Source organism: Miniopterus natalensis, chromosome 10 (genome assembly GCF_054644295.1).
Source record: "Miniopterus natalensis isolate mMinNat1 chromosome 10, mMinNat1.hap1, whole genome shotgun sequence".
Lineage (NCBI taxonomy): Eukaryota > Metazoa > Chordata > Mammalia > Chiroptera > Miniopteridae > Miniopterus > Miniopterus natalensis.
In genome coordinates this window covers 41948505-41976160 of record NC_142090.1, presented here as the reverse complement: position 1 = coordinate 41976160, position 27656 = coordinate 41948505, and the positions used below count along the sequence as shown (strand labels likewise).

The 27656-nt window shown below is 38.1% G+C and overlaps 1 protein-coding gene across 1 annotated transcript; it reads right to left on the bottom strand.

The window, feature by feature from the left end:
* Positions 1–752: 752 nt before the first annotated feature.
* SLC26A3 (solute carrier family 26 member 3) lies at positions 753–26520 on the bottom strand. The gene is made up of 20 exons (XM_016199155.2): positions 26390–26520; positions 25753–25892; positions 24488–24598; positions 24122–24294; positions 22461–22625; positions 18592–18744; positions 18068–18150; positions 15215–15362; positions 14990–15103; positions 14808–14885; positions 11071–11166; positions 9961–10067; positions 8879–8948; positions 8696–8788; positions 7334–7429; positions 6768–7001; positions 5814–5868; positions 2665–2802; positions 2487–2557; positions 753–776 (listed from the first exon to the last, which is right to left on the bottom strand). The coding sequence occupies exons 1-20, from the start codon at positions 26518–26520 to the stop codon at positions 753–755; spliced, it is 2280 nt and encodes a 759-aa protein (XP_016054641.2).
* Positions 26521–27656: the final 1136 nt, after the last annotated feature.

The following is a 27656-nucleotide window of genomic DNA, read 5'->3' as shown; positions in this document are numbered from 1 at the left end:
TAAGACTTCTGCTACCTTCTTTCCTCCCAGGAAGACCAGGAAGAAGTGGCTACCCAGCAAGTTTTCTTTTTACTTTTTACCTTGCTTTTTCAGTTTTTAGCTTACAGAATTAAGAAGTGGGGGAAAAATAAAGATTTGCTTCAAAAGCTAGTTATGGAAAGATTGTGTCTAAATCTGGATAGGAGGCTGGATGCTTTAAAAAGGTATAGTGAAAAATCATAAAAGCTAGATAAAGAAGTTTCATTGCAGGAGGTTTAGAAGATTCTCATGTAGCAAGCTTCCAGCCAGACCACTATAAAGGGGACTCACAGCAAACATATTTCAGAAAGCAAACAAGAAAATTAACAAAACAAGACACATCTACTGTACAAACTGATTTTTTAAAAAGTGGAGCTGTATTAATTACATTGTATGAGCAGTATAAATTACAAGATTCAAGGCAGTGGTGTGATGAAACATGCATGAAAGTAGTGACTTGAATAGAAATCTGTCAGCGCTACAAAAATACATATAAACAAAAAATTTTCTTCCTTTGATAAATCTACAAGCTATAAAATTAAGAGTATTTACATAATTTTATACTACATATGCAAAAAAATATACCAAGCTAGAACAATCTTGTTCCAAAGTTTGAAACATAATTCTGTCAAAAATATTCTTCATACAATGTATGAATTTATCAATAACTTTCTGGGTATAAAGTTGTTCTGTATGTGACAGTCAGATGAGTATCCCTCTGGATCATATTTTGATTAGAATTGAGTTTCAACCGGTACCTAGAAGACAGAAAGTTCTTGTTTTTAGAAAAAACTTGTTAAATTCTATCCCTTTCAATAATCATATCTTATATTTAAAATGTAGTCAATCTGATTAAAATTAGGAGCTGGAATTTGCCAGAGTCATCAACACATTTTTTTGTCTTGAATTTTCATAATCAAGTACCTTTCATTGCTTCTTGGTTAACATAAAACCATGTGATACCAGGTTGTATCATAAGTATCTTTCGAAGGACTAATTTAACTTAAGGTAACAATAGAACTTATAACAATGTATTTCTTCACATGTTTCAGGAGGCACACAAGTTCCAAGGGGCCATGTGTATTTGTTGACCAAGCACACTCAGCTTTTACATAAATCACCACTGGCAGCCTACCCCTGACTGCTGATTTATCTTTCTCTAAGTAATGCAAGGAGTGACATTGTGTTTCTTTTTTTAAATACAGAGAAACAGGTATAAAATGGTGCTGACTACATTCCGTTGGTTCTAAAGCTTTGATCAAGTATCAGGTTTAAATTCTGTTCCTATACTTTAGCCTCTAAAACTTGGTGACGATTCTGAATCCAGCTACTGGGCAGAGGATTGCTGGTGAGGTTCTTTATAGGGAGGGGGAGGGGGATGTCAAGCAAGGTGCTAGATTTGGGTTTCTCTGAAATCCCCCCTTGGGAACAAATCATGGTGCATTTCTCGGCTCTCTCACTTCAGGCCTATCTGACTTTCTGGAATAGTTTTTTCACCTAATCTTTTTCTATTTAATACAACTTAACATTTCTTCTTTATTTCTAATCTAAATTCCTTTTGCTATTTTTCTTACACCTTTCTTCAAGTAAGAGAAATACCACCAACCACCTCCCATACTTGAAGACAATCATTAGATTCTTTCTCCAGACACTCACTTCCTTTAGTCTTTCACCAAAGGATAGAGCCAGCATAGTAGAATGAACAGAGCACAGGTCTTGGCATCAAATCCTGTCGCTGTCACTTTGGTATGTGATCTTATTCAAATTGGTTATGTTCTTTAAGCCCTCCTAATTTCCTCATTTGTGAAATGAAGATATCTTCCTTGCATGTTGTTGTAACGATTGAGATAATGAATGTAATCCACCTATCATGCACCTGGCCTACAGCAGATACCCGTTTGATGGGTCTGCTTTTCCCTTAAAGGACCGAATATTCTAAAAATGAATGTTCTAGAATGAAATGAGACTGACTATCCAGTTAAATGATGATTTGGCAACTCTTTCTAGTAAGGAAGGAAGGAAGGAGCTTAACTTTCAATGCTGGGCTAGGAACTGTGCTAGGGACTTACCATGCACCTGGGAGTCGAGAGTTGTATATTAGCTTCACAACTCCATCACTAATTCATCTATAAATGGAAAGAGCAATACTTTCCCTACCTCATAGATTATTACAAGGCCAGAATAAGATGTTGGTTGCAAGTACTTTGAAAACAAGTTTTCTCTCTGTGTGCTCAATATTGCATTAATACAGATCTAGTATCAATATGTCCCATCCTGTTTGTCCTGGTCCAAGTTATTTCCCCCAAAGTCTCTATGAAAGAGACATTACTTCAAATTTCTAGGGATGAGGCACAGAGGCTCAGACAAGTGCTGGACTTTCCGCAGCATGTGGAAGAGGCCTCACTATTTTATGGGGTTTTTGTTGTGATGTCTAGATAAAGATAAACCTGTTGAAGAACCAATCTTACCTTACATTCCCAATTATGTAATCCTCCATTTGTATTTATGGTAAAAGCAAATTTTACTCCTAATCCAGATTCTGGATTAGGAACAATATTTTTAAATAATGAAAAATAAAGGGAAATTTAAGAAGCAAAGATGATTTGTTATACAAATGTGAAAGTTACCAAAAAGCAGGTACCTGACTGAAATTAAACTTTGAAGTACTGTAATCCTTTTTCATCAAAATATGCAAAACCGCATCATGGATTGTTAAGAAAAATATTGAGTCCTTGACTTCATCATCAAAAAATTCACACCGTATAAGCTTCTCAATAAAATCATCTGAAGAGGGAAAAGGAAGAAGAGTAGTAAGGAAGACGAGACTGTTTGGCCATAGGTCTCTCCTTGAGGCTGGGGATTTTCATTTTCATTTACAAATGTACATTTCACTAGTGTTTGGTTAAGAGTTTGGGGTTTGCAATGGTCCAATACCAGGGTGCCATTAGTACAGTGTCTTCTAGAACTAAAGGATGCCTTTCTAATAAAAGTATATATCTAATGCTCTAAGGTAAGAAGACTGAGGAAAAAGGTTCAAATGAGAAAAACTTTTAGTAGTTCTTAGAAGAAAATCAGTCCACTTTCCTTCAGGCAGGAGCCTAGTGAGTTAATCTCCACAGTAAATGATTGACGCATCAAGTATGGCTTATTTGTTAAAATTGGGATTCTGCCCAAATAGAACATATGCTCCTGGGCCAGTGACATGCTGTAGTTCGAGGTGGCCAGACCTATTATTTACCAGTTACTTACTGTAGCCCATTTTCTAGAAGCTGCTGGGTTCCATCAGAAAACATCTTTTCTGACCACCCCACACCACCTCTCCAGGCATCTGTAAGGAATTCCATTCTTGCAGGCACTAACCAGCACTTGTTTGCACAGATCACTCAATCAAATATTACCTCAAAGCTCTGGCTGGGTAACATGAAGGTAAATTACAGATGAATCTTGCCTTCAAGGATATAAGAACATTTATGTATACCCATAGTAGTGGAAGGAAAAGTACTGTAGAATAATAAAGGCAGGAAGCAATCTGATTTTTTTTCTTGGCTGTTTTCTTCATTTTCAAAATAATGACCAGGACATAGTAGGTCTTCATTTTTTTTTTTTTTTTTTTTTTTTTTAAATATATCTTTACTGATTTCAGAGAGAGGAAAGGAGAGGGAGAGAGAGAGAGATAGAAACATCAATGATGAGAGAGTCATTGATCGAGCCCACAACCCAGGCATGTGCCCTGACCGGGAATCGAACCCCGATCGCCTGGATCCTAAGTCGAGGCTCAACCCCTGAGCCACGCCTGGCCGGGCAAGGTCTTCATATTTTTGTTGAATAAATAAGGGAGACACAGATAATGTGCTATGGAAATTCATAGGAAGTAGGGTAAAGATTGTTTCCTCTTGATGGGTGCCTGGGAAAACTTGACCAAGTAGATACCATTTAAAAGAATGACTAGAATTTGGAGAGAGACGGAGGAAGAGAGATACGAAAGCATGGGGGTGGGAAGTCTGCCCACAGGCAAGCTTTCAGCATTGACAGGACCTGGCGGTGACTGAGGGAGAGGGAGAGAGGCCACCGCAGTCGCCAGAGCCCAGGATGGAGGTGGGTGCCTGCACTGGCAAGGAAGGTGAAGATTTTTGTTAAGAACGGAGAGGGGGAGATACTTTCAAAACGATGTGGGATGATGGAGGAAGAGTAAAATTGTTGAATAGATTAAAGGATTACTGAGATCAAGAGAATATTTTTAAGTATAAGGAGACATTGAAACCAGACTAGGTCTGTAGATTTTAGGGACAGGAGCCAGTAGAGAGGGAAAATGAAAGATGCCAATTTCATGCCTCCTTCAGGACCTGTGCTTTCCCCCGACACTGCCAAGGTTCACCTCGCTTCACTCGTCTCTGCTCAGATGTCACCTTATTCGACATGCTTGAAGGCCTGTCTAAAACACAACCATCCCTGGACTCTGTCTCCTAACCAGCTTTTTTCTTCACTGCATTTATTACCTGAAATATGTGTTCATTTACTTTCCCACTAGCCTGAGATCCATGAGGGCAGGGGTTCGTCTCACTCACAGCCGTCTCCCCAGCACCCAGGACGAGGCTGGAACCCAGCAGGAACACAAGCACCGGGCTGCAGAATAGCCTGACGCGTGTTCCGCAGACGCAAAGTCTGAAGATCACAGTGTTCTGTCTGGAGGAGCAAGGATGCTCTTCCAGATGCTGAGGAATACACCCTTGAAGGAGTTTTCTAGTCAGAAAATGGGATAGGAGAACATTCTAGAGACAAGGACACTAGTTAGAAACGTCCTCCCTGGGGCCTGGATGAGAAATGATAAAGGTCTGGACTGAGGTTGTGGAGTGGAGAGCAGGACTGACTCAAGAGGAGCTATCTGCAGGGACTCGCTGAGGGAAGGGGAGAGGGAGAAATTAAAGAGGGCCCCAGGGTTTTTACTGTGGCAGCTGGTGAGTGGCCGCGGAGTGACTGTTAGGAAAGGAGGAGTGGTTTGGGAGGGAGGATAATATATTTAGTTTTGAACGTGTATCTGAGGTGCCTGGAAGACATCCGACAATTGAATATGTGGATCTGCAGCTCAGAAGAAAGGTTTGGACTGGAGGCATAGTGTGGGAATTCATTAACTAGACACACTGGCAGTCGTAAGTGTGTAGATTGACTAGAAAGAGTTCATAGAGTTAGAGCTACATGACTTAAGGGGGAAGCCTGGGAAAGACTGGCTGTCAAAGAATGGGAGAGGAGCCGATGTCAGACACCGAGGAGCTATGAGAGTAGTGGGAGGTGAATCCCAAGAATGGTCTTCAGAAGCCATGGAGAAAGAGTTTCAAAGACAAATGCTAAAGAAAGGGCCAAATGCTGAAGTAGGCTCCGTGAGAATGAGGCTGGGATGGAGGCAGCTGATCCTGATAATCTGGATCACTGATGATGTCATCAGCAGGGTGAAGCAGAAACCAGGTTATTATGGGTTGAGGGATCAAGGGAGGCAAGGAAAAGAGGAAATAAGCCTACTTTTTCAGGAAGAGGAGAGTAAAAAGTGGTTACATATTCACTTTTTTTTTTTTCTGCCTATTAAACTAGGATTCAAATTGTAAAGTCAATTTAATTTCATATCAACAGAACTAAAATATAAAGATGCTAGTTCCAGAGGGATTTCTATAGGCTCAGCTAAAAATTAGATTTCCTTCTTGGTAATCATAAAAAAAAATAACTGTTCTTGGAAGGGCTGTCTAGATTGAGAGTTGGCAATGAACCTAAAGTGATTGTCAGGATATAAAAATAAAACAACTTACCATCAGCTCCAACAATATAAACATCTACCTTGATCCTGATAAATTCTTGCAAAATCTGTTAAAAAGAAAGTATATCTTCCTTGGGGAACAGTTTCACTTGTCAGAAATGTAAATAAAACCGTCATAATTATGATTTATGGGCAACATATTGCTTTCAGAACCTATTACATTTTGAAAAGAGATAATAGTATAAAGAGACACTAAAGTTTAAAACAAGGCTCTGTGACAGAAAGAAACAAATCCAAAGGAAAGAACTGTCCTCGTAAGGAGGAAGTTAAAAGTGATCATTCTTTGGGGAAGTAGGATAGGAAAATGTTCTCCTTAACTCACAAAGTAAACTCTGATTTAATTTTAAATTTAGGAGTAAACAAAGGAGTCTTTTTAATATGCCATGATGCTGACATCACTCCCTAATTTAAAAATTTTTTCTATGAGATGATCTCAGGTAGAGCTTTCTATATACATGAGCGTAAGAAAACCTTAGGACTCATAAGTTGTTCATTGTTCCTGTCCACAGTGACTAGATGTGTCTAGCACCAACAAAACTTTATCCAATTTCTTAGTCTCTAGGCTAAGAGCAACTATCAGTAGAGATATCATTAAGGTCATATAAGGTGAGAAAAGTAGCTTATACTGTTGATCTATGAGATGCTGAGCTAAACACTAGGACTTTAATGAAACATAAGGTGGGGTCCCTGTCCTCTGTGCTATCCTGCTAGGATAAAAAAAATCAATATTATGTGCGTGTGTATTTTTTCCTCCAAAGCTGGCACAAACAAATAAACAAACATGCAAAAAAAGGAAAAGAAAAAGCAAGCAGTCTTCAGAATTATGTGATGTTAAGATATTTTTTAAAGAGAAGTTTGAACAAAATGAAATTATTCTGTTTTCTAAATACAATTTTTCACCTTTAGTCACTGATTGGTTATTTCCATTAAGAAAAAAAGAAATTACCGTTTTGAGACCCCTCATTGAAGAAACATCAAGAAATGACACTGCTGAAAAGTCCAGGATAAGGCTATGTAGTTCAATTTTAGGAACTGCAATGTTGAGAGGAAGATTGGCATTCCAGTCTATCTGGAAGGGCAGGTCTGCGGTATTGACTGGCTGATTCAGTTCTTCTATTTGATTGTTGTCGAGCTCTTCATCGGAATCTTTCAAGCCATCAACAGTGCATAAAAATCCTTTCTGCAAAAGAGCATAGTAATATGCATGGTAATTCCGACCAAGAAATATATTCCGTGTGTCAAAGATAGCCAGTGGCTTTCTGAAGCACAGATTCAAAGTTAGGTTGAGCAAATGAGATTGTAAACCCTTTTCTCTGGAGGATAGAAAAGTTCCCAGGAGAATCACATTTTAAGGAGATCCTCAAAGATACTATTTAAAAATAACACATTAATTGACAATGAAATACCTTGTTTATCTGGCATTTTATATAAAAAAATGGAACCAACATCCTGAGCTACACATTTTACTAAGCTTTTAGCTGTAATACACAGAAATGTGATCAAGAAACTTACTGGTGTCACCTGCAGCAGTCCTTGCTTCTGCAGTTTTCGGATTTTCTTCACAGCTTTGTTGCGCTTGCGTAGAATTCGAAGTGGACTAAAGCCAACCTGAGAAACCCATTGTTGTGTTACAAGGGTACTGAATATTCTGCTACTCATATAACTGGGATAGATTGAGAAATTGAGACATATATTTGTAATAAAATGTAAGTGGTTCAAACATCAGTGAGAGCATTGTGTCAGGCCTATGGTCTACTCAGCCTGTATGCAGTTATTAGCATTTTAAAACCTCTGCACCATAGGATTTATCCATAAATTATCCATGAATGGGTCTAAATTCTGATTTGAATCTGTTTGTGTTTTTGGTCTACACAAAACCACAATATGAGTGGCATCTAATTAGTATTGTTCTTCTATATAATTTTATTCTATTAAAATTTATATGATTATATTTTATAACATCTATTATTATGTGATTTTTATTTTATAATTTTAGAATTTATTTATTTTTATAATTTTATTATTTTATAATAACCTGAGGATAACCTTCATTTTCCCCTTTTCAAAACAAATGTGTTTTATTGTGGCAATATATAGCCCTACAGTAATAGCTAAGGGGAATCAAATTACATAATTAAAAAAAAAAACCTTTGGGAAAAAAATGTTCTTAGATAGAAAGATACTAGATTAAGTGATAAGGGCAATATATAAAGCCATATACACAATATGATCCATCATTGTAAAAAAGCTGGGTAGAAAAATATTTGATGCATACCTATCTAATAATAATAGGGCTAAGGCACAAACTCTATGCAAGGTACAGAGTAGACCAAAAGGCAGGCTCAAATATAAGTGCTGTACTTTTGTTTCTTAACCTTAAGACTGCTTCTTTGTCGTCTTCTCTCCAGGCCACCAGGGACACTCAGTTATTTCATGTTAAATATTCATTTATATTATATTTATTAATTTCATTTATATTATTAATATTTGTTTGCTATTCCTAATTTCTTCAATGTTGCAGCGAAATATTAAAATAGTACTCTCTTTTTGAAGTTGATTCCTCAGGAAAATCTGTAGGATAATATCTATTAAAAACCAGTAGCCCAAATCTTGTGGTAGTCTTTTTACTCTACAGCAGAATTTAATGAAAGATGCCTGTATATCGGACATTGTCCAAAGAGTCTTATTTTCCAACGTACTAATGGACCCTTTATAAGGTAATTTTTCACCTACTCCGGGACATGGTGAAACACTAACACAACCCAGCTTCAACATATGTGAAGTCAATGGCCCTCTCTTGTTACAAAACAGATATTTCATTTCTACATATTCAGTGGAATTACAAAAAATAATAATAATAACCCCTAAACTTACAGCATCAATAAGTTTCTGCTTAAAGAAATTAATGTTTGCAAAGTAAATAGGAGATGGACATCTGAAAATTTTCACTCCTTCCAGTTCATGTATCTGTAAGGCAGAGAAGCATATTAGATGGTGCCCAGTGGACTCATATTAATATCATTTAGCAAATCAAAGTAAAAAATGAATCTTCCTTACATCAGAGTAATCTTTTTTATTCTTGTAGATGTTGCTCCTTCCAACATTAGCCAGTGTGCTGCATTTCGGACTGTAGGGAAAGTCGACACCATGTGAATCATTCATGCACATTTGGGAGGTCTATAAGGCTAACATTCCAAGGCAGATTCATTTTCAAAACATAGAAGAATCATTATGCAATTAGAGACCCTGGAGGGCAAACACCTTGTTTTCCTTATTTCTCCACAGCTCCTAAGACAGTGCAGCCCATCTACCATATTCCAGCTTACAAAAAAGAGCTTCTCTATGTGTTTGCCATTTGGATTCTGAATATCTGTTATTTGGTGAAGAAAGCAGATATGATTACCCAGTTGTATAGATGCGGACATAGAGAAGTATAATGGCTTGCCTATGGCCACTCAGTTTGTCTCTATGTTTGATGAGTCCCCAGGAAATGAATGCAAATATAAATGAGTCAATGAATGCAGGAACATTGCAACATAAGAATTAATTTTAATTATGACAACACTATGTTCTAGAATTCCTTAATTCCTAAGAAGCCTTATTTCTCTGGCACATACATAATCCAATTTAGGCTGAGTGACCACGTGGTGGTAACATATGTCAGAAATTTAAGAATCAAAAAGATGTTTGGACTGGATGACAAGAATCAAGCATTCTAAGTGGTTTTTGTGGAATTCTAGGATGAGAGGTGCCTTTCAGAAATTTTCTTAGTTCAGCTCCATGTTTTTTAGGTGGGAGTAAAATCTAACAACCTATAAAGACACTAGACATGGAGAATCTCACAGTCTTCTCAGTAACACATTCCCCTGTTTAAATAGTCTAAGGCAAAGAGATTTACATGATTTCTTTGGGTGCAAACAGGGAGCAGACCAACAGCTGGAGTGACCTGGGCTAATGCTCTAAGTTCAGGACATTTTATTCCCCTTTGGAGTGAGCAACCCGAGGAAGAACAGGCTGGCCAATCTTGATAGATTTGCATGCCTATCAACTAAACTACTTTCCCCTTAACCAGGGACAAGTTTTTTTTCTTCTGACACTGGTAGGCCAAAGTCTGCAAGAATACAGAGTGCGACACTCACAATTGGGTCCTGAACACGATGGTCAGGAGCTGAAACGCCACGCTAGCTGCCAGGCCTAAAGCAAGTCCCAGGACAGTGACAAAGATGAAGGTCATGATCCAAATTAGCTGCAAAAGGAAGGCAACATGTACACCATACACTACAATCGGCTCTGATTCAAGTACAATGTCTTAGGCCCATTGGTATGAGAAAGCGTGAACTTCTTGGGACAACAGCAGAGGTTGGAAGTGTACAGGAGATGGTGCTTGCCTCCAGGGGTCATTTCTGCCAGCTCAGGTTCTGAACCACAGAAACACAAGCAGATATTTGAAAAATCCAAAGAGAGTGTATCCATTGCTAATCCCATCCTTGAACCAGTTAAGGAAATGGCTGAGCCTATCTGTCACAGCTAAAACTCCAGAACCAGCTGCTGTTCCTTAAAATTAGCAAATTAGTTGGTATATAATATACTAATCTCTTACTTTTCATCTGCTAATTTCATTTATAGCAATGATCTCTACAAGAATCTCAGTATGCCAAAGGGCTGTGAAAATCTCCACCAATTATCTAGCAGGAACAAAAGTAAACGAAGTGTAGTTTATTACTTAATGCTTGTAAAGTACCGTAGGATATGTTAAGCATTTTTACGCCACAGACTTTGAACCTGATATAATTATGGACTCTGCTTCTCACAGCAAGGTATGTTGAGAGCAAGGGGAGCCTTTATAGAGTATTTCCAAAAAGAATGTTCAGAATTTAAGTTTTTCACAGATTCTCTGGTAACTAATATATGATGTAATGATGAACAGAAGCAGTGCATACCCTGAACTTCAGAGAGTTTCTGTGGCATTAGGGATGACTGCAAGGATTTTTAGGACAGATCTAAGGAGGATGTCTATTTGTGTTTTCTGGAGCATTTCCTACTTGCAAGAAGCTCATCTTTTTAAATTAAAATCCCAGAGAATGATCATTAGAGTATGCAGTTTAAAGATAATAAATAAAGCAAATTAAGGTCATTTAAATAGATATATAGAAACAAAATTTCTCATAGTTTACAATATAAATATGCATTTTACATAAGCATTAAATGCAATCCTGATTTTTCTCTCAAATATTGTTGCCTCTACTTACACAATCGTACTTATCCTTTCGCCACAATCTTCGTATTTCCGTGAACTGCATCAGCATTCCCTTTAAATTTCCAAGTGCTAAAGCTGCCAGGACAGACTGTGAAAAACATAACTGCAGATGTACTTTCAGATAACTAAATAAGCCATACAGAAGCAAAGGTGAAGGCTGTAGATAAGTGAGTCCTTTAAAGGGCCTCAAAGCAAAGTGTATGCCCTTTTCTGGTGTGCAATGCCATGCAAGACACACCAGACCTTCCCCACCATGGTGACAGTGACATGCCATGAATGACCTGACAGCACTTACTAGCCTGTACTTTGGGACAGAGAAAGGCAGATCTTACAACTTATGACGGAAATAAATTCTTCTCAGTCAGAGATAGTCTGATGTGTGCCTCTTTATTGAAGATGGGAGAGGGGGTTGCTCTTTGTTTAAAAAGAAGTTTGGGGAGCTTGGGGTCCTGGAATAAGAATTCAAAACTCTGATGATACTCAGCACTCATGGCATTTTGAAACAGGAAGCTGAAAACCACAGAGGGTGGCAAAGATTTGAGGTAGACTCTCTAGGACAGCGTGTACCATATCTGTCATGTTCCCTGTTATATCCCCAGAACCGACCATATTGAATATACCCAGGAGGGGCTTAACAATTATTCAATGAATAAGCAGATGAGCTAATGAATTAATATTTCCAAAGCCAGTACTAACCACCCAGTAACACGACCTCTTTTATTTTTTATTTTTTTATTTTTTTAAAATATATCTTTATTGACCTCAGAGAGAGGAAGGGAGAGGGAGAGAGAGAGACAGAAACATCAATGATGAGAGAGTCATTGATCGAGCCTGCAGCCCGGGCATGTGTCCTGACCAGGAATCCGAACCCCGATCGCCTGGATCCCAGGTCAACGCTCAACCGCTGAGCCATGCCCGGCCGGGCAACACGACCTCTTTTAAAAAGCCCTGATTTTGATACCACTGAATAGTAGATTCACTAAGTTTCTTGGTAGAAAACTCAGCTCTGCCACAGTAGCACTTCAGGCTCCTGATTCTTCACATGCCCAAATGAGATCACTTGTCTTACAGAAATGATGGTAGTTAAGGTGAAAATGCTCACTAGCCAGCTATGATCCCTTTCTTATTTAGATTTTAACACAGTGGTGGATACACACCCTTCCCTCCCCCCCAGTTCAAGCTGTTCCCCATTCTGAATGGACTATGTAATTTGTATGCTGATTACTTTCATACCATAAAACCACAGTGTACAAAGAAAAACTGAACAAGTTTTTATTTTCATACCTCAAAGATTATTTAACTGATCTGGACATTTTTTATTTTCACAAGTAACATTTATAATTTAATATCTAACCAGTTATTTTTACTCTCTGAGAGTATAACTCATTGTTTAGAAGACTAAATATGGTCTTAAGTAATGTTAAAAAAGAAATTGTACACAAATACCAGTTAGAAATAGTGAAAACTGCAAAAAGTCTGTAATCTAGTTAACAGTACTCTATAAATGTCAATGTACTGGTTTTGATATTGTACTATAGCTATATAAGATGTCATCACCATGGTAGCTGGAGGAGGGTTCCATAAGACTCTCTGCAATAAACCTCCTGCTTTGGGGAAATTTTAATATTAAGAATATCTAGTGCCATCTGCAGAAGAGACATAGTTTTCTTTTCATTAGGCATTATTCTCACCTGGTCAGTAGTCCATGAAAAAACAATTTGAAAAATTTAAAATGACGTACATACACAATAGCGCTCTTAAAGAATGAAGGCAGCAGAGCATTGAAAAGCCAAAGGGAGAAATTTACCTGGTATCCACACTGCAATTGATAAAAATAATTAAATACATGGAAAATGAATAAAACTCTGCTGAGGCTTAGTAAGCGCCCAAGAAACAGTCTATTAGCTGTCATTATGGGCTTTTTGTCCACCTGTGATAAAAAGAAGCAAAGCAGCTACTCAGGTGAAATAAGGACATTACAGACACAATGGTCTAAGAAGAACCTGTTATAGAAGGGTTTTGATTAACATCCTGGGCAATGTCCATGGGTATTGTTTGTTCACAGGAGAGTGAGGATTTTATATGGCAATTGTTTCTTTAGTTCTCCAGGTTGCTGTGGGTGAGAGAGAGCACACACATACGCTGGGAAGAAGCACAATAGGGCAGAATTCTCTACGCAGGGGGGCTGTGTGTGCATTTATTTACGCATTTATTTTTGTTAATCCTCACATAAGGATATTTTTTCCATTGCTTTTTAAAGAGAGTGGAAGGGAGGGAGGGGGAAAGAGAGGAAGAAAGAGAGAAAGAGAGAAAGATGGATGTGAGAGAGACACATGGATTGGTTGCCTCCCACATGTGCCCTGACCAGGCCAGGATCGAACCTGCAACCCAAGTACATACCCTTGACTGGAAATTGAACTTGAGACCCCTTGGTGCACGGGCCAAAGCTCTAACCACTGAGCTGCCCTGGCCAGGGCTTATTTTTATTGACATATACATTCTTCTATTTCTTTTGGGGTGATTCTTGACTCCTTCTATTCCATTCCTTTGGAAATCAGGAGGTTAGTGTATGGAAAATGCATACTTTTGGCAAACACTACTCTGCACTGCTTGCAGACAGATTGGGCCAGAGACACTCTTTGGGGTGACTGCACTGGGAATCCAGAAACTCAGGACCAAGTTCACATTCCTGCTACCAACCAATAAGGGAAAAGATCTAGCTATCAACCAATAAACATTGTCCGGCATGTCATATCTCTATGCCCTTTGTAGTTGGAAGTGTAATAGAATGTTCACAGAATAATAATAATAATATTAGCAATAACTTATTAAGTGTTTATCATGTGCCATAACATGAGCTAAGTACTTCACCTATGTATTTAAGTTTTGCAGCAACTCTGTGAGGTGGGTGCTATTTCCCTCCCTATTTTACAAATGGGGAACTTCAGGTTGAGAGAAGTTAAGTAATTTGCCCCAAAGCACACAGATAATAGTGGTTGAGCCAGGATTAGAAGCAGGTCTACAGGACTCTAGAGTCAGTGCTCCATACACTCCCTCACAATCATATAAACACCACAAAGAACAGTGCATTTACCATTGTCTTGTTTCCTAGAGAGCCTATGCTTTCCAGAGTCTCTGTCATGTTTTCCATCTGGGAGCTGCAGCAGTTTACAAAGCATTCACCAAAAGCCTCAAAAATTACAGTTCAGGAAAACCGGACAGAGGATTGTGAGGACACAGCAAGTCTGTTTGGCTATTTGCTCCCATCCTGCAATCTGACAGCTTTGGTCTTGGAGTCAAACCAAACTCTGGGAGCTACAGGGCGGATTCCTAAGAACAGGTTATATGACTGGTAGCACCATTCTCTGACTTAGAGAGACGCCCTGATTACCTCAACCTTTAAGAAAACCTCCACTTCAGTCAATTCATATTGAAGCTGCGGTGCCAGCGTGTCTTTCTGTCTAAACATTAATTATATTCTGGACTACGAACATGGGAAGAGTACAGTAGATAAGGTCTTATGGGCATGTGCATTCCTAACATTCATAAAATGCTACTGGGGAAAAATAAATATTTTTGGCCCATAGAGTACTAGCTGAAAAGAGTACTTGAGAGTTTGCAGTTGACCTCATTTTCCTGTTTGGTTTATATTTCCAGAGTTTAAGAATCAGGGTGCTTGATTCAACACCCAAAGGAGAGAGATAGCATCCAAAGGGGGAGGGATGTTACCTTTTGTAGTGGCTCCAGAAGATATCCCACGGCTTCAATGACAACCAGCACGATGACAGCAGAGAGAATCCCAGCAACCTGTTTAGATGAAAACATTCTCAACACAGAATCAACATTTCCCGGGTCTTGCACTCCCCAGGGACTAAGCTATGATGGCCTTCACAGCAAAGATAATGAAATACCTGTGTTTTGCCTCCAGTACTTTCCTGAATCGCAGATCTGGAGAGGGCAGTACTTGAGGCAAATCCTTTGAATGTTCCTGTGAATATGTTACCCAGTCCCAATGCTATTAACTCCTGACAAGAGAACAAGGAGGAATCTTTCTTAGGAGCAGCACCATTGATATTGTATACACGGAACATTGTTTAAAGTTGCTGAATTAGACCCAGCATAGGTGGTAAACTTACCTGATTGCCATCGATAGGATAATCATGTTTAAGGGAATAAACACTGGCAACCGAGAAGGCCACCATGAAGCCGACGATTGCAATGCTGAAGCTGTCTCCAATGGTTCCTTCGATAATTTCCAAGTCAGGTGTGATAGGTGGCTGAAATCTAAAATTGAAATAAACAAGACTGAATGTCATAAATCTGCTTATAAACCTTCAGTGGCATCCATTTGCTCTCAGAAAAAGTCTGAATTCCTTAGCAAAGCTCTGGTCTACCCCCTCCATTCCTGCTTAATCACTACCATTGCCCAGAATTTATGCTCCAGCCATACCCAGCTTGTTTGTTTGTTTGTTTTTCAAAGGCGTTACCCATTCTCTCACCTTGGAAGCTTCTAACTTGCTGTTCCCTGTGCCTGCACCGTTTCCCTCACCCTCATTCTTCCTTCTAGAAAGTCTTCCCTCACCACCAAGTGTTAGGAGAGAGTCTCTGTGTTTCCCTAGCTCTTGATACCTCCCCACCCCACCCCCAGTGCCAACCAGCTCTCTGAGCAGAGACCATGACTTGTTCACTATTCTGTGACCAGAACTGAACACTCTTCATAGCATATATCACATGGTCCATAATTTTGGGGCAAATCAATGAAAAAAATGCATTGATTTATTAGGATGAATGGTGTCTCACTTTGGAGCATAACTAGCAAGAGTTTAGTGCCACTGCAAACTTTGGAATCTATTATATCATTGTTGAAAAGCAATGCTGCTTGAATTTGATGCAAGATTGTAAATACAGTCCAATGACAGTGGCACATCTGATATGATTTTGCTAGTATACCCATATTGTAATGGATAATTATACCCCATCAGCTTCATGCAAAATACCTTAGGTCCCACTTGTATTTTACAAAGGGTGGCAAAGCATAGCTCACAGTGCTTTCCACTAGTTATCCATGGACAAACGCTTTTGAGGAAACAGTTCTGAGGTAAGGCAAGCAAGAAAGTCTTCTCTCTGTTGCTAGCATAACCTTTCATGGAAAACCCTTAGCAAACAGGTGGGCCTTGGACTCTGTCCCATGCTCCACAGAACTGCTAGAGCCAACTGTGGCCCTGATGGAGAGAGGGTTTCCATTTAAAGTGATGTTGTGTCAGGGGAAAGTTCAACTCACAGAGGACACTTTTGCACTTATGCCTCATGAGTTTAGAGCAGTGAAATGACAGATACTAATTGTATTATAAACACTACGAATATCTCAAACTCAACAGCAACTTATTCAAATGCTCCTAAAAGCATCTAAAACTTATTGGCAGTGAGTTAGGCTCCACTCAACTCTTTCTTCATGTTTTGTGAATATCTATGTTAAAAAATTTTCAGCTCTAATTTGAAGAAGTACTTTTATCTCATATTCTGCAGCTACCATAAATCAGAAAGTTAGCTTGGAATACTGCTTATTTATTAAATAAATATAAAATTGGTGATACAATTAAAATTTGTATTTTATATCAAAATAACCAGAAGTCAGCTATTACTCTTTTGTTCTAGCCTCTAAACACCATAGACAGTGTGGCCTGAAAACTTAAGTTCATTTCTTGGCTCTGTTATTTACCTAACTCCCTGAACCCAAGGTCACAGGAAGGGAGTCAGAAGTAAATTCCAAGCACTCTGCCTCTAGAGCATGTGAACTTGCCCACCAGGCTACATTGCCTCTCTGTAGAATGTAACGATTAATAAATGTGAATTCCTCCCACCCCCACACTGTGGAGAAATGTCCATTGACATTTAAAATATAGTAACAAAATAAAGTCTCTAAGATTGTAACTCAGTGATGTAAAGTTTATCTTTTATTTCCAAAACGCTTCTGACAAGATCTCCTTTAATTTACTAAAGTTTAATTACTTGAAAACTGCAGAGTGGAGAGAAACCCTAGAAATTGTCTTTCAGCTTCATTCCAATTCTTACTTAAAAATATGTTAAATTACAAGTGATGTTTGAGATTCACTAAGTGTTACACATGAATATCTGATGGTAAAAATATGTTTTTGTTTAAATATATATATTTGCTTTTAAAATAAGTTGGCTATTTTTAAGTTAACAATGCACATAAATGCGGATTCCTCGACTTCTCAAGTACACCTTAAGCATGGGAATGGAGGTAAGTCTTTTTTTTTTTTTTTTAAACAGGAACACAAGCTATCATTGCAAGCAAGTTGGAAGAAATTGCTGTTCTGGTCAGAGGGCAGCGAGAGGAAAGAGAGCACAAATCTGGATCTTCCTTCTCAATCCAATAAATGCAATGAAATACATTTTCAAATTCCTCGTATGAGCTGGACCTGCCATCCTTTAGCAGTGGTAAGAGTTGCTCTGGCCTTGTTTTGAATTTGATCACGAGAAGGGACAGAGTGTACCTAACCGGATTGCTCAAGCAGTGTGCCAGGTATTCCTTCAGTGTCTCTTTTGAACTGTCGGATCTTGGCTCCAGTAACCACAAACAAAACACTACATATTGTTTGTAGTAATTTATGGACAAGGAAATCTGGTTTCATTTGGTTTTCTTTTCTTCCTTTTTTTAAATTAGGAGAAGCAGGTACAATTGCATATTTTTCTACTTTTACTATTTCATTTTTACTTGTGTTTGAGTCCCTGATCATCTGGTTTGGGAGTCCTTCCACAAGGAGAAACTTTCTGATATTCATAACTGCAGACCCTCATGTTCTTTGTGGCTCCTTCCTAGAAAGGGAGTAGCAAGCCTTCCTCATAAATGCCAGATGCAGAGAGGCTTCTGACCTGGATTAATGCATTTCAGCCGGTTGTCTTTACTAGCTCCTGCTTACTCTCCAGTTAGTGCTTGGAGATGCTGTCATAAAAAACACACTTACCCACTTTGCATCTTCCCAACCACAGCCACATTAAACCTGTTTTTGAAGTCAAAGCCGTAGGATACACCTGTTGCTATCACAGTCTGCAAAGTTGCAAATTGCCCAAGTTAGAAATGTGAGATATACCTAAGAGTCTTGCTTTATAAAAAATACCATTTCCCGAAACCACCCCTTGACCTATTAGATAAGAATCTCAAGCCCAGGCTTTGCTACTTTTTAAAAAGTCCTGAGGCACATCTAATATTTCCACCAGAGTTGAGACATTAAGTCAAATGGATCTATCAACTTCTCAGAGATTTGCGCCCTAATCAGCCTTGTCTTAAATGGACAGAATAAACCCAAAATCATAAAAGAAAATTCTTAATTCTGAATAAAGATAAAACTGTACTAAATATTCGACCCAGAAACTGCAGAGATGGCATCTGCCCCACTCAAACTTCCTGATCTGCAGATGGTGAAGGGCTTTCAACATACAAATGTGAGAGTCATGAATTATGAAAGAAAGTCTTAAGATGATCAGTTACCATGATGAGCTCAATTGGGATGGGCACTGGAAGTTTGGCTTTGTAGCACTGATTTATTTCTTTAACCACAAATAAAATGAGGAGGATAATCAAGGACGTCACAAGGTCTGCAATATTAGTCTTCTCTATTTGTGTGAAGATGGAATTTAGTACCTAAAATAAAAACAAAGAACACCCAAGTGCTATATTAATGCATAATTTGATTAAACACTCAGTTATTTCCAAGTAGATAAAAATAAACACTGAAGCAAAAGAACTGACATAGATTGATAGCGATTCTCTGTTCTGCTCACCAGAAGGGCAGCATAGCATCAGCACCACACTGAGTTACGGATGCTTCTGACATTTTTGCTGGCAATCTTGGACACTTTTCACATGTTTAAAACTGGCCTCTTCTGCTTTTAGGTCTCTTTGACCCTGTTCTTTATTTCACAATCATCACTATTGCTCTGTCCAGGGGATAACCTCTGATCCCTGATACGTTTTCTTAGGCATTAGGCATTTACTCCTTAATTCCTGGGCTTTTTCAGGTTAAGAACCCTCACATTTCTTAGTTTACTCTCTGTGTCACTTTTAGAAATGAGTTTTCTGGCTAAATGCACTGTGCAATTTTAATTCTCGAAGCCAGTTGGATTCAATATTCATGGGATTCGGAAAGCTCAAGCAGACCCAAACTAGACCTCAAATTGCTCCTAGAACAATCCACTTTTGGAACAGTTCTGGATGGAAGTGAGAGAGTGTTCATTCCAATCTGGAGCAAGTTCTGTCTCAGACTCCCAAAGACTGTCTTGATAGAAGCACCAATAAGTCCAAAGTTAGCAAAAGGAAGGAAATAACAAAGATCAGAGATGAATCAAAGAAGTAGAGAGTAAAAAGACAATAGAAGAGATTAATGAAACTAAGAATTTTTATTTTATTTTATATATATATCTTTATTGATTTCAGAGAGAGGAAGGGAGAGAGAGGGAAACATCAATGATGAGAGTCATTGACTGGCTGCCTCCTGCACACCCCTGACTGGGGATGGAGCCTGCAACCCAGATATGTGCCCTGACCAGGAATCAAACCACGATCTCCTGGATCCTAGGTCAATGCTCAACAGCTGAACCACACCCAGCCAGGCAAGAACTGTTTTTTTTAAAAAGATGAAGATAAGAACACTGTCTGTATGCCTGTTTTTATGCCAGCACCATGCTATGTTTTTTTTAATTCTCACCCAAGGATATTTTTTCATTGATTTTAGATAGAGTGGAAGTGAGGGAGGGAGAGAGAGAGAGAGAGAAACACGGATGTGAGAGAGACACATCGATTGATTGCTTCCTGCATGCACCCCAACTGGGGCTGGAGATGGAATCTGCAACCCAGGTAGATGTCCTTGACCAAGAATCGAATCTGAGACCCTTCAGTGCATGGGCTGACACTCTAACTACTGAGCCACACTGGTCAGGGCAGTACAATGCTGTTTTTATTAGTATGGCCTTGTAATATAGTTTGATATCAGGTAGGATCATTCCTTCAACTTTGTTCTTCTTTCTCAAGATCACTGCTGCTATTCAGGGTCTTTTGTGGTTCTATATAAATTTTTGGAATATTTGTTCTAGCTCTGTGAAATATGCCATTGGTATCTTGATAAGAATTGCACTGAATCTGTAGATTGCTTTGGGTAGTTTGGCATTTTAATTTTGTTAATTCTTTCAATCCATGAACATGGTATACACTTCCACTTATTTGTATTTTTTTCAATTTTTTTCATTGTCTTGTAGTTTTCCTAGTACAAGTCTTTTACATCCTTGGTTAAATTTAGTCCTAGTTACTTCATTCTTTTTGAAGCAATTGTGAATGGGATTTTTATTTTTATTTTTATTTTTTATTTTCCCTTTCTGATAGTTCAATCTTGGTGTATAAAAATGCAACTGATTTCTGGATATTTATTTTGTATCCTGCTACTTTACTGAATTCATTTATCAATTGTAATAGTTATTTGGTGGAATCTTTAGGGTTCTCTATGTGAATAGAATAGAGAGCCTGGAAATAAACCCATGACTTTATAGTCAACTAATATTTGACAAATGAGTCAAAAACATAATGGACTAAAGATAGTCTATTCAATAAATAGTGCTGGGAAATTGGACAGATACGTGCAAAAAAGTGAAACTAGACCGTGATCTTACACCACACACAAGAATAAACTCAAAATGGATTAAAGACTTAAATGTTAGACTCAAAACCATAAAAATCCTAGAAAAAACATAGGCAGTAAAATCTCAGGCATTTCTTGTAACAATATTTTTTCTGATATGTCTCCTTGGACAAGGGAAACAAAAGAAAAAATAAATGGGACTCTATCAAACTAAAAAGTTTTTGCACAGCAAAGGAAACTATCAACAAAGTGAAAAGACAATCCACTGAATGGGAGAACATATTTACCAGTACATCTGATAAGGGGTTAATGTCCAAAATTTATAAAAAACTTATACAACTCAGCCCCCCCAAAACCCAAACAACCCAATTAAAAAATGAGCAAAAGACCTGAATAGACACTTCTCAAAACAGGCCAATAGGCATATGAAAAGATGCTCAATATAACTAATTATCACAGAAATGCAAATTAAAATCACAATTAGATATAACCTCACAGCTGTCAGAATAGAATAGCTTTTATCAATAAATCAACAAACAGGTGTTGGCTGGGATGTGGAGAAAGGGGAAACCTTGTGCACTGTTGGTGGGAATGCAGATTGGTGCAGCCACTGTGGAAAGTAGTATGGAGTTACCTCAAAAAATTAAAAATGGAACTACCTTATGACCCAGAAATTCCACTTCTGGGAATTTATCCTAAAAAATCAAAAACACTAATTCAAAATAATATATGAACCCCTATGCTCATTGCAGCATTATTTACAATAGCCAAGATTTGGAAACAAACAGCCCAAGTGCCCATCAATAGATAAGTGGGTAAAAAAGCTGTCACACATTTACACAACGGAATACTACTCTGCTGTAAAAAGAAAGAAAATTTTATCCTTTGTGACTGCATGGATGGACCTGTAGAACACTATGCTAAATGAAATAAGCCAGTGAAAGACAAATACCATATGATTTCACTCATATGTGGAATGTAATGAACAAACTGAACTAACAAGCAAAATAGAGACAGACTCAGAGAGCAGACAGAGAGCTGTGTTGGTGGGGGAGGGGGTGGACGTGGGGGGATGATGGAGGGATTGAGCAAAAAAGAAAAAATAAGAGAATAAGAGAAGGAACAACAGTGTGGTGATTGTGGGGGAGGGGGTAGAAGTGGAAAAGGGTATGGGGGATAAATGGTGATGAAAGGAAAAAAAGAACACTGTCTGTTCTACAGTACATCCTCTATAGGAGGAAGAACCACTGTCCTATTTACATATTGGCCAATTTGCTTTTGCTTTATAAACAGAGATGCATAAAAGAGTAAGAAAAACTTCAATTCTAAAAGAATGAGACTTGTTTTTTAGAAATAGGGAAGCATTTTCACTCAATTAGGACATTTCTTTCAAAATAAAATTTTGAGAAATTTTTAAAAACTTGGGACAAAATATTAAAGCTTTTAATAATGTATGTAGATTTAAAAAAATAATACTTAAGAATCAAATATAAGACAAGTGGTACTTTATCTCTGCTGTTCACATTGGCTGTACAGTAGATGTGGTTGATTTTTAATGTTATTATCTTTGTTACTAACTTTTTCTTAATGTGAATAAATTACACAACCCATTTGTTTCTTGGACATCGTAGGCAAGTCCCACGGCAAATGCATTAAAGGGAAGTTCTCCCAGAAACATGATAGTAAATTACATGTATTTAAATATTTTTTAAGCAAAAGTAATACTTACTTTGAAAAGTGAAAAAGGATCAGTGTGTGATGGGACAGTCAGCTGAAGAATAAATTTGAGCTGGGAAACCAAAACGTGAAGAGCAGCAGCTGTGGTGAAGCCACTGATTAGGGATTCAGATAGATATATCACCATGAATCCAATCTGCAGAACCCCCATAAGCAACTGGAAAGAGAAGGGCAAAGGCCTTTGTTAGTGTAGATTAGGAGTACACCTCAGCAACCTGAAGGATCAGCAACTGAGATGATCAATATGTAAAGGTTCAGCCTGTACTTATAAATCTTAAAGTAGCATGAGTACCTGCTTCCTGGAACACCTCCCCTTCCCCACCCTACTCCCCAAGCTGAAATGTTACATGCTGTTCAAATAGCAAGCGAATCTAGCTCACTCCAAAAAGTAACAGGCTTACCTACGCCACTTTTTTAAAAAGGTGTAAGTATCTTTAGAAGACTCACCTATAAACCTTTCATAGCAGAATCTTATCTAGCATCAGCCCTCATCAATTTTCCTAAGGAATTTTAAGTTATACTTTCTAGCTGCTAAGTATCCATTCATATTCCCTCAAACAAGTTGCTTGACTTTTGTAAGAAATAAATAACTGTGTACTGGACATCTGAAGTGCTCAGTTTTAACTGGGGGCACAAATGGTTAATTGCCCCAAAGCATCAGTATTTTCCTTCCTTTGGATACCTGGCCTGCCTTTCCATTCACATCCCCGGAATGCAGTCGGAGCTGTGGACACCCAGAGGCAGTAGGTTCAGAAATGTCTTAGAAAGACCTGACCACGCTGTTTGTCAGCAGGACACACCAGTTATGTTTTGTATAAATTGACTCTTTCTTTAAGGAAAGGTCTTAATCGATAATATCACTATTCATAAACTTAAGCAACGTCTTGAGGAGTCCCATGACATTTTCACTATCAGCAGGAGTGTGGCTTGGGAGAGAAGCTTTAGGCCCTCCATACACCTCTTCAGTTTTCCCCAAATCTTTGATATGGACAGTTCAAAGTCCAAAACCCCAGTCCCTTCCAACTAGATTACAGTCCCTGAAAAATCAGAAAGAAAAAAGTTCCAAAGCTTCCAGTTTTACTATTACTTGCATATAATTAAGTTTGGTGACTATATTGATTCCCAGGTATTTTACTGAATTCAGCATTTCACTCCTTACCACATGTGCCTTTCTGTTCCCATTTTTCCTTCTCTCTAGACCCACAGCCACTCATCTTTGCAATGTGAATCTGCCTCTCCATTACTGGCTGTGGTGAGTGACCCATTTTTATTTATTTTTTAAATATGTCTTTATTGATTTCAGAGAGAGGAAGGAAGAAGGAGAGAGAGATAGAAACATCAATGATGAGGGAGTCATTAATCAACTGTCTCCTGCACACCCCCCACTGGGGATGGAGCCCGAAACCCAGGCATGTGCCCTGACTGGGAATTAAACCCCGATCTCCTGGATCATAGGTCAGTGCTCAGCCCCTGAGCCACAAAGACCAGGTGGTGAGTGACCCTTTTTAAATGATTTCCTGTGGGCTATGGAAGGAGGGCTACAAATCAAATGGAAATGTGGGGAGGGGTGGCCAGAAGGAGGAAAATCAGAAAAATGTATACCAGTCAGGACAGGCAGATTGGGGAAGGTAGATTACATGAGAAAGTGCACACCTGGATGATTCCAGAAAGTACTGTGACCGTGGCAGCCACCATCACCTTATGATCATTTAATGACGAATCATTACTCATTGAACTATTAGAAGAATCCATAGCACCTGGGTTGGCTGTTGGGATCAGTCTCATAACTGTTGCTCCCACCATGACACTCAGAACTGGAAATGGACCTAATTAACAGAGGGTGAATTGTGGTCAATAAATGTCTCCCTAAAGCACGATTGTCTTTTAGTCCTAATTCTTACAAGAAACTATGACTCTTTTCCTGGATTATGAACAATTTGAAATTGATACAGTGCTTGTCTAATGGAATTCATAAAGGAAAGACAGTGTGAGCATTAATTAGCCCAGAAATTCACTTACCCACAGATATATGTCTAGAAGTGCCCAAGAAAAAGTAGATTATGATTGGGAAAAAGGCTGCATATAACCCATAGCTTGGAGGGATGTTGACCAGCAGAGCATATGCTAAACCTGTAAATACACAAACATCAAGGTCTATATTTCATGCAAGGGGAATCACAGAAGTTCTCATTAGATTCTTTAAGAATTTAAATTTGGACCCTAAATATGTTACTTTATTAACTCAATTGTATCAAAGTTGTAAATATAAGAGCTAAAACTATGAAACTCAGAATAAAACATAGGTGTAAATCTTAGTGAGCTGGGATTAAGCAATGGTTTCTTAGAAATGACACCTACAGCATAAGCAATCAAATTAAAAACAGATAAAATGGGCTTCATCAAAAATTTTAAATGTGTGCTTCAAAGGATACTATAAAGAAAATGAAATGACAACCCATAAAGTGGGATAAATTATTTGCAAATCGTATCTTGAATAACGGCCTAGTACAGAATATATAAATAACCCTTGCAACTCAACAATAAAAAAACAACCTAATTTCAAAATGTGCAAAAGATTTAAATAGACATCTCACAAAAGATATACAAATCGCCAGTAAGCACATGAAAAGATGTTCAACATCATTAGTCACTCAGGAAATACAAATCAAAACCACAATGAGATACCATTTTATAATCATTATGACAGTTAAAATAAAAAAGGCAGGCAATAACCAGTGTTCACAAGAATATGAAGAAATCTGAACCCTCATATGTTGCTAGTGGGTTACCATATGACACAGCAATTACACTCTTAAGAGAATTGTTCCTACAAAAACTTATACACAATGTTCACTTCTAATAGCCACAAAGTAGAAACAAAAACAACCCAAATGTCCATCAACTCATGAATGCAGAAACAAAATGTGGTTATATCCATACAATAGAATATTATTCATCCATTAAAAGGAATAAAATACCCATAATGCTGAAACATGGATGAACCTTGAGAACATTATGCTAAGTGAAAGAAACCAGGCACAAAAGACCACATATTCTGTGAATCTATTTATATGAAATGCCCAGAATAGGTAAATCCATAGACAGAAAGTTGTTGCAAAGGGGATGGATGGATGGAGGGGGAAATGGGAAGTAATTGCTAATGAGCAAGGGATTTGGGGGGTGGTGGTGGTGGTGAAAATATTCTGGAAGTGATATGGTTGTTGCATGACCTTGTGAATTTACCAAGAAGCACGACAGATTAATTACATCTCAAAAAAATTTACCTTGCAGTACACACACCAGCCCTGTGCTGATTCCAGAAACAATGTCACTGAGTAGCCATTCCTTTATCCGGTATGCTGGTAACCAAGATGCTATGGGGAGCAAAGAGAGGGCAATTCTCTTGGCCTTTTGTGTAGAACAGCTGAAAACATTGAAAGCCATTGGTCAGTTGATATCAAATTTTAAGTTTAGTACCTCATTGTAGGTGGAAAATTGGTAAAGATTGTAATATATTAAAGAACAAACTAGTACTTTCACTAACTTTCCCACAGACACCTCCTTACCCATATCACCTGCCCCTTGGCTACCACCAAAGGATTTTTATAAAGAAAAATGCTGCTTTTCTTTAGCGGTAATAGAGCTTCTCGTCCTCAGCTTGAATTGTTCAGCATTTCAATTGAGAATGTTCCTCTGTCCTCATCTATTAGTCCTCTGATATGGGAAGACTGTGTTGAGAGCTGAGATGGTGTTCATTTCAGAGTCGAACTTTCCAGCTCTGGCAGGGGAGTTTGGAAACCAAAGATAAGAAGGCTCTGAAAGCTATGGACTAGAGCCAGAAAGGAGAGCATAAAAGTTTGAAAATTTAGGAGGAAGTGTTTCATTTCTTTTTACTTCCAGTATCTTTAAAAAATATCTTACCTACAACATACTTTGAGATGATCCAGAAAGGTCTTATGATGTCTCTGTTTCTTCTTATGTTCTTCCCCAAAGGCATTTGCAGAATATACTGGCCTGGCCACAACATACTGATTCCCAATGTGTTCGATCATTTTCCTTCCTCTGAAGGCTGTGGTAAGTGGAAGACCTTTGGAACAATGTGGTAAACCCTCTTCTTGCCTTTAACAGGTTAAAATGCCAGAAACCAAACGGAGCTTGCTTCTTAAATAACTCAGAGATAATGTGATGCAATTTACAGATGAGTGAGCTCTGGACTGAATGTTACCACCTTTTGAGATCAAAAGAAGCAGGATTAAGGGACCTGGATTGTGTTTTGCGACAGTGATATTCCAATGAGCTGGACACGACTCCTTTGGGTAAGTAAACAAGATCTTTTATTTATTTATTTTTAAAAGACCACCAAAAAGCAATAGAAATTGACTCAGTTTCCTAATCAGTGAGTGCATTTTTTACTTGTAAAGTAAGATCTCCTCATGAAAAGGAATTTTAATTTTTTTCCTTGAAACATTTCCAAAGTTATGGCACTGGAGTACTGGGACAGATTCAATTTAAAGTCTACTTGTCACCTCTAACTCCAGTCAAGGATGTTCCATTTCACCATTCAGAATTTTTGTAATACCGTAGAAAATGCTTTTAATTTGTGAAATTCAACAATATTGCCCATTCAAGTTACTTTTCTATTGTTCCTGGGAGTTAGAGTTTTATAAGTTATAGTAGAGGGAACTGGCACAAAGTATTACTTAGTTACTTAGTTCACCAGTGATGAGATCTTTTAAAGGAAAGATCTTGGGCAATTTATAAAACCTCTCCAAGTCTCAGCTATGTAACTGGGATAATAAAACTCAAGTTTCAGGGTGATTTTGAATATTAAATGAGAATGTTTTCAAAGCATCTAGCTTGTGCCTAACACACAATAGGAATTTTCTAAATGATAGGAATTATTCTATTTGCATTTTCTGCACAAGATGTTTAAATTTTTTGTTCTTACCTCAATCTATTTAATTTAAAAGATCAATTTTGCAAAAGCTTTTAATGCACATTACCTAAGTAGCCCTCACACTTCTTTGAAGCACTTACAATTATTGTCATTGCTCTCTTCCTAAAAAATGATAGAGTAATAGCACAGTCCCCCCCACAAAAATCTTAGTACTTTTTCTCAGGCCATACAGCAAGTAGAGTGTCAAAATGAGACTTCTTGTTTTCAGACGTCTTTGCTATTTCTTCTTCA

Excerpts from the sequence above, each read along its gene's own strand:
- SLC26A3 (XM_016199155.2), bottom strand. The coding sequence starts at position 26,520 with ATGATCGAACACATTGGGAATCAGTATGTTGTGGCCAGGCCAGTATAT. Across the intron at positions 24,295-24,487 it reads TTCTAGACATATATCTGTGG|GTCCATTTCCAGTTCTGAGT; the intron begins GTAAGTGAATTT and ends TCTGTTAATTAG. Across the intron at positions 18,745-22,460 it reads ATCCTTTTTCACTTTTCAAA|GTACTAAATTCCATCTTCAC; the intron begins GTAAGTATTACT and ends TTTTTATTTTAG.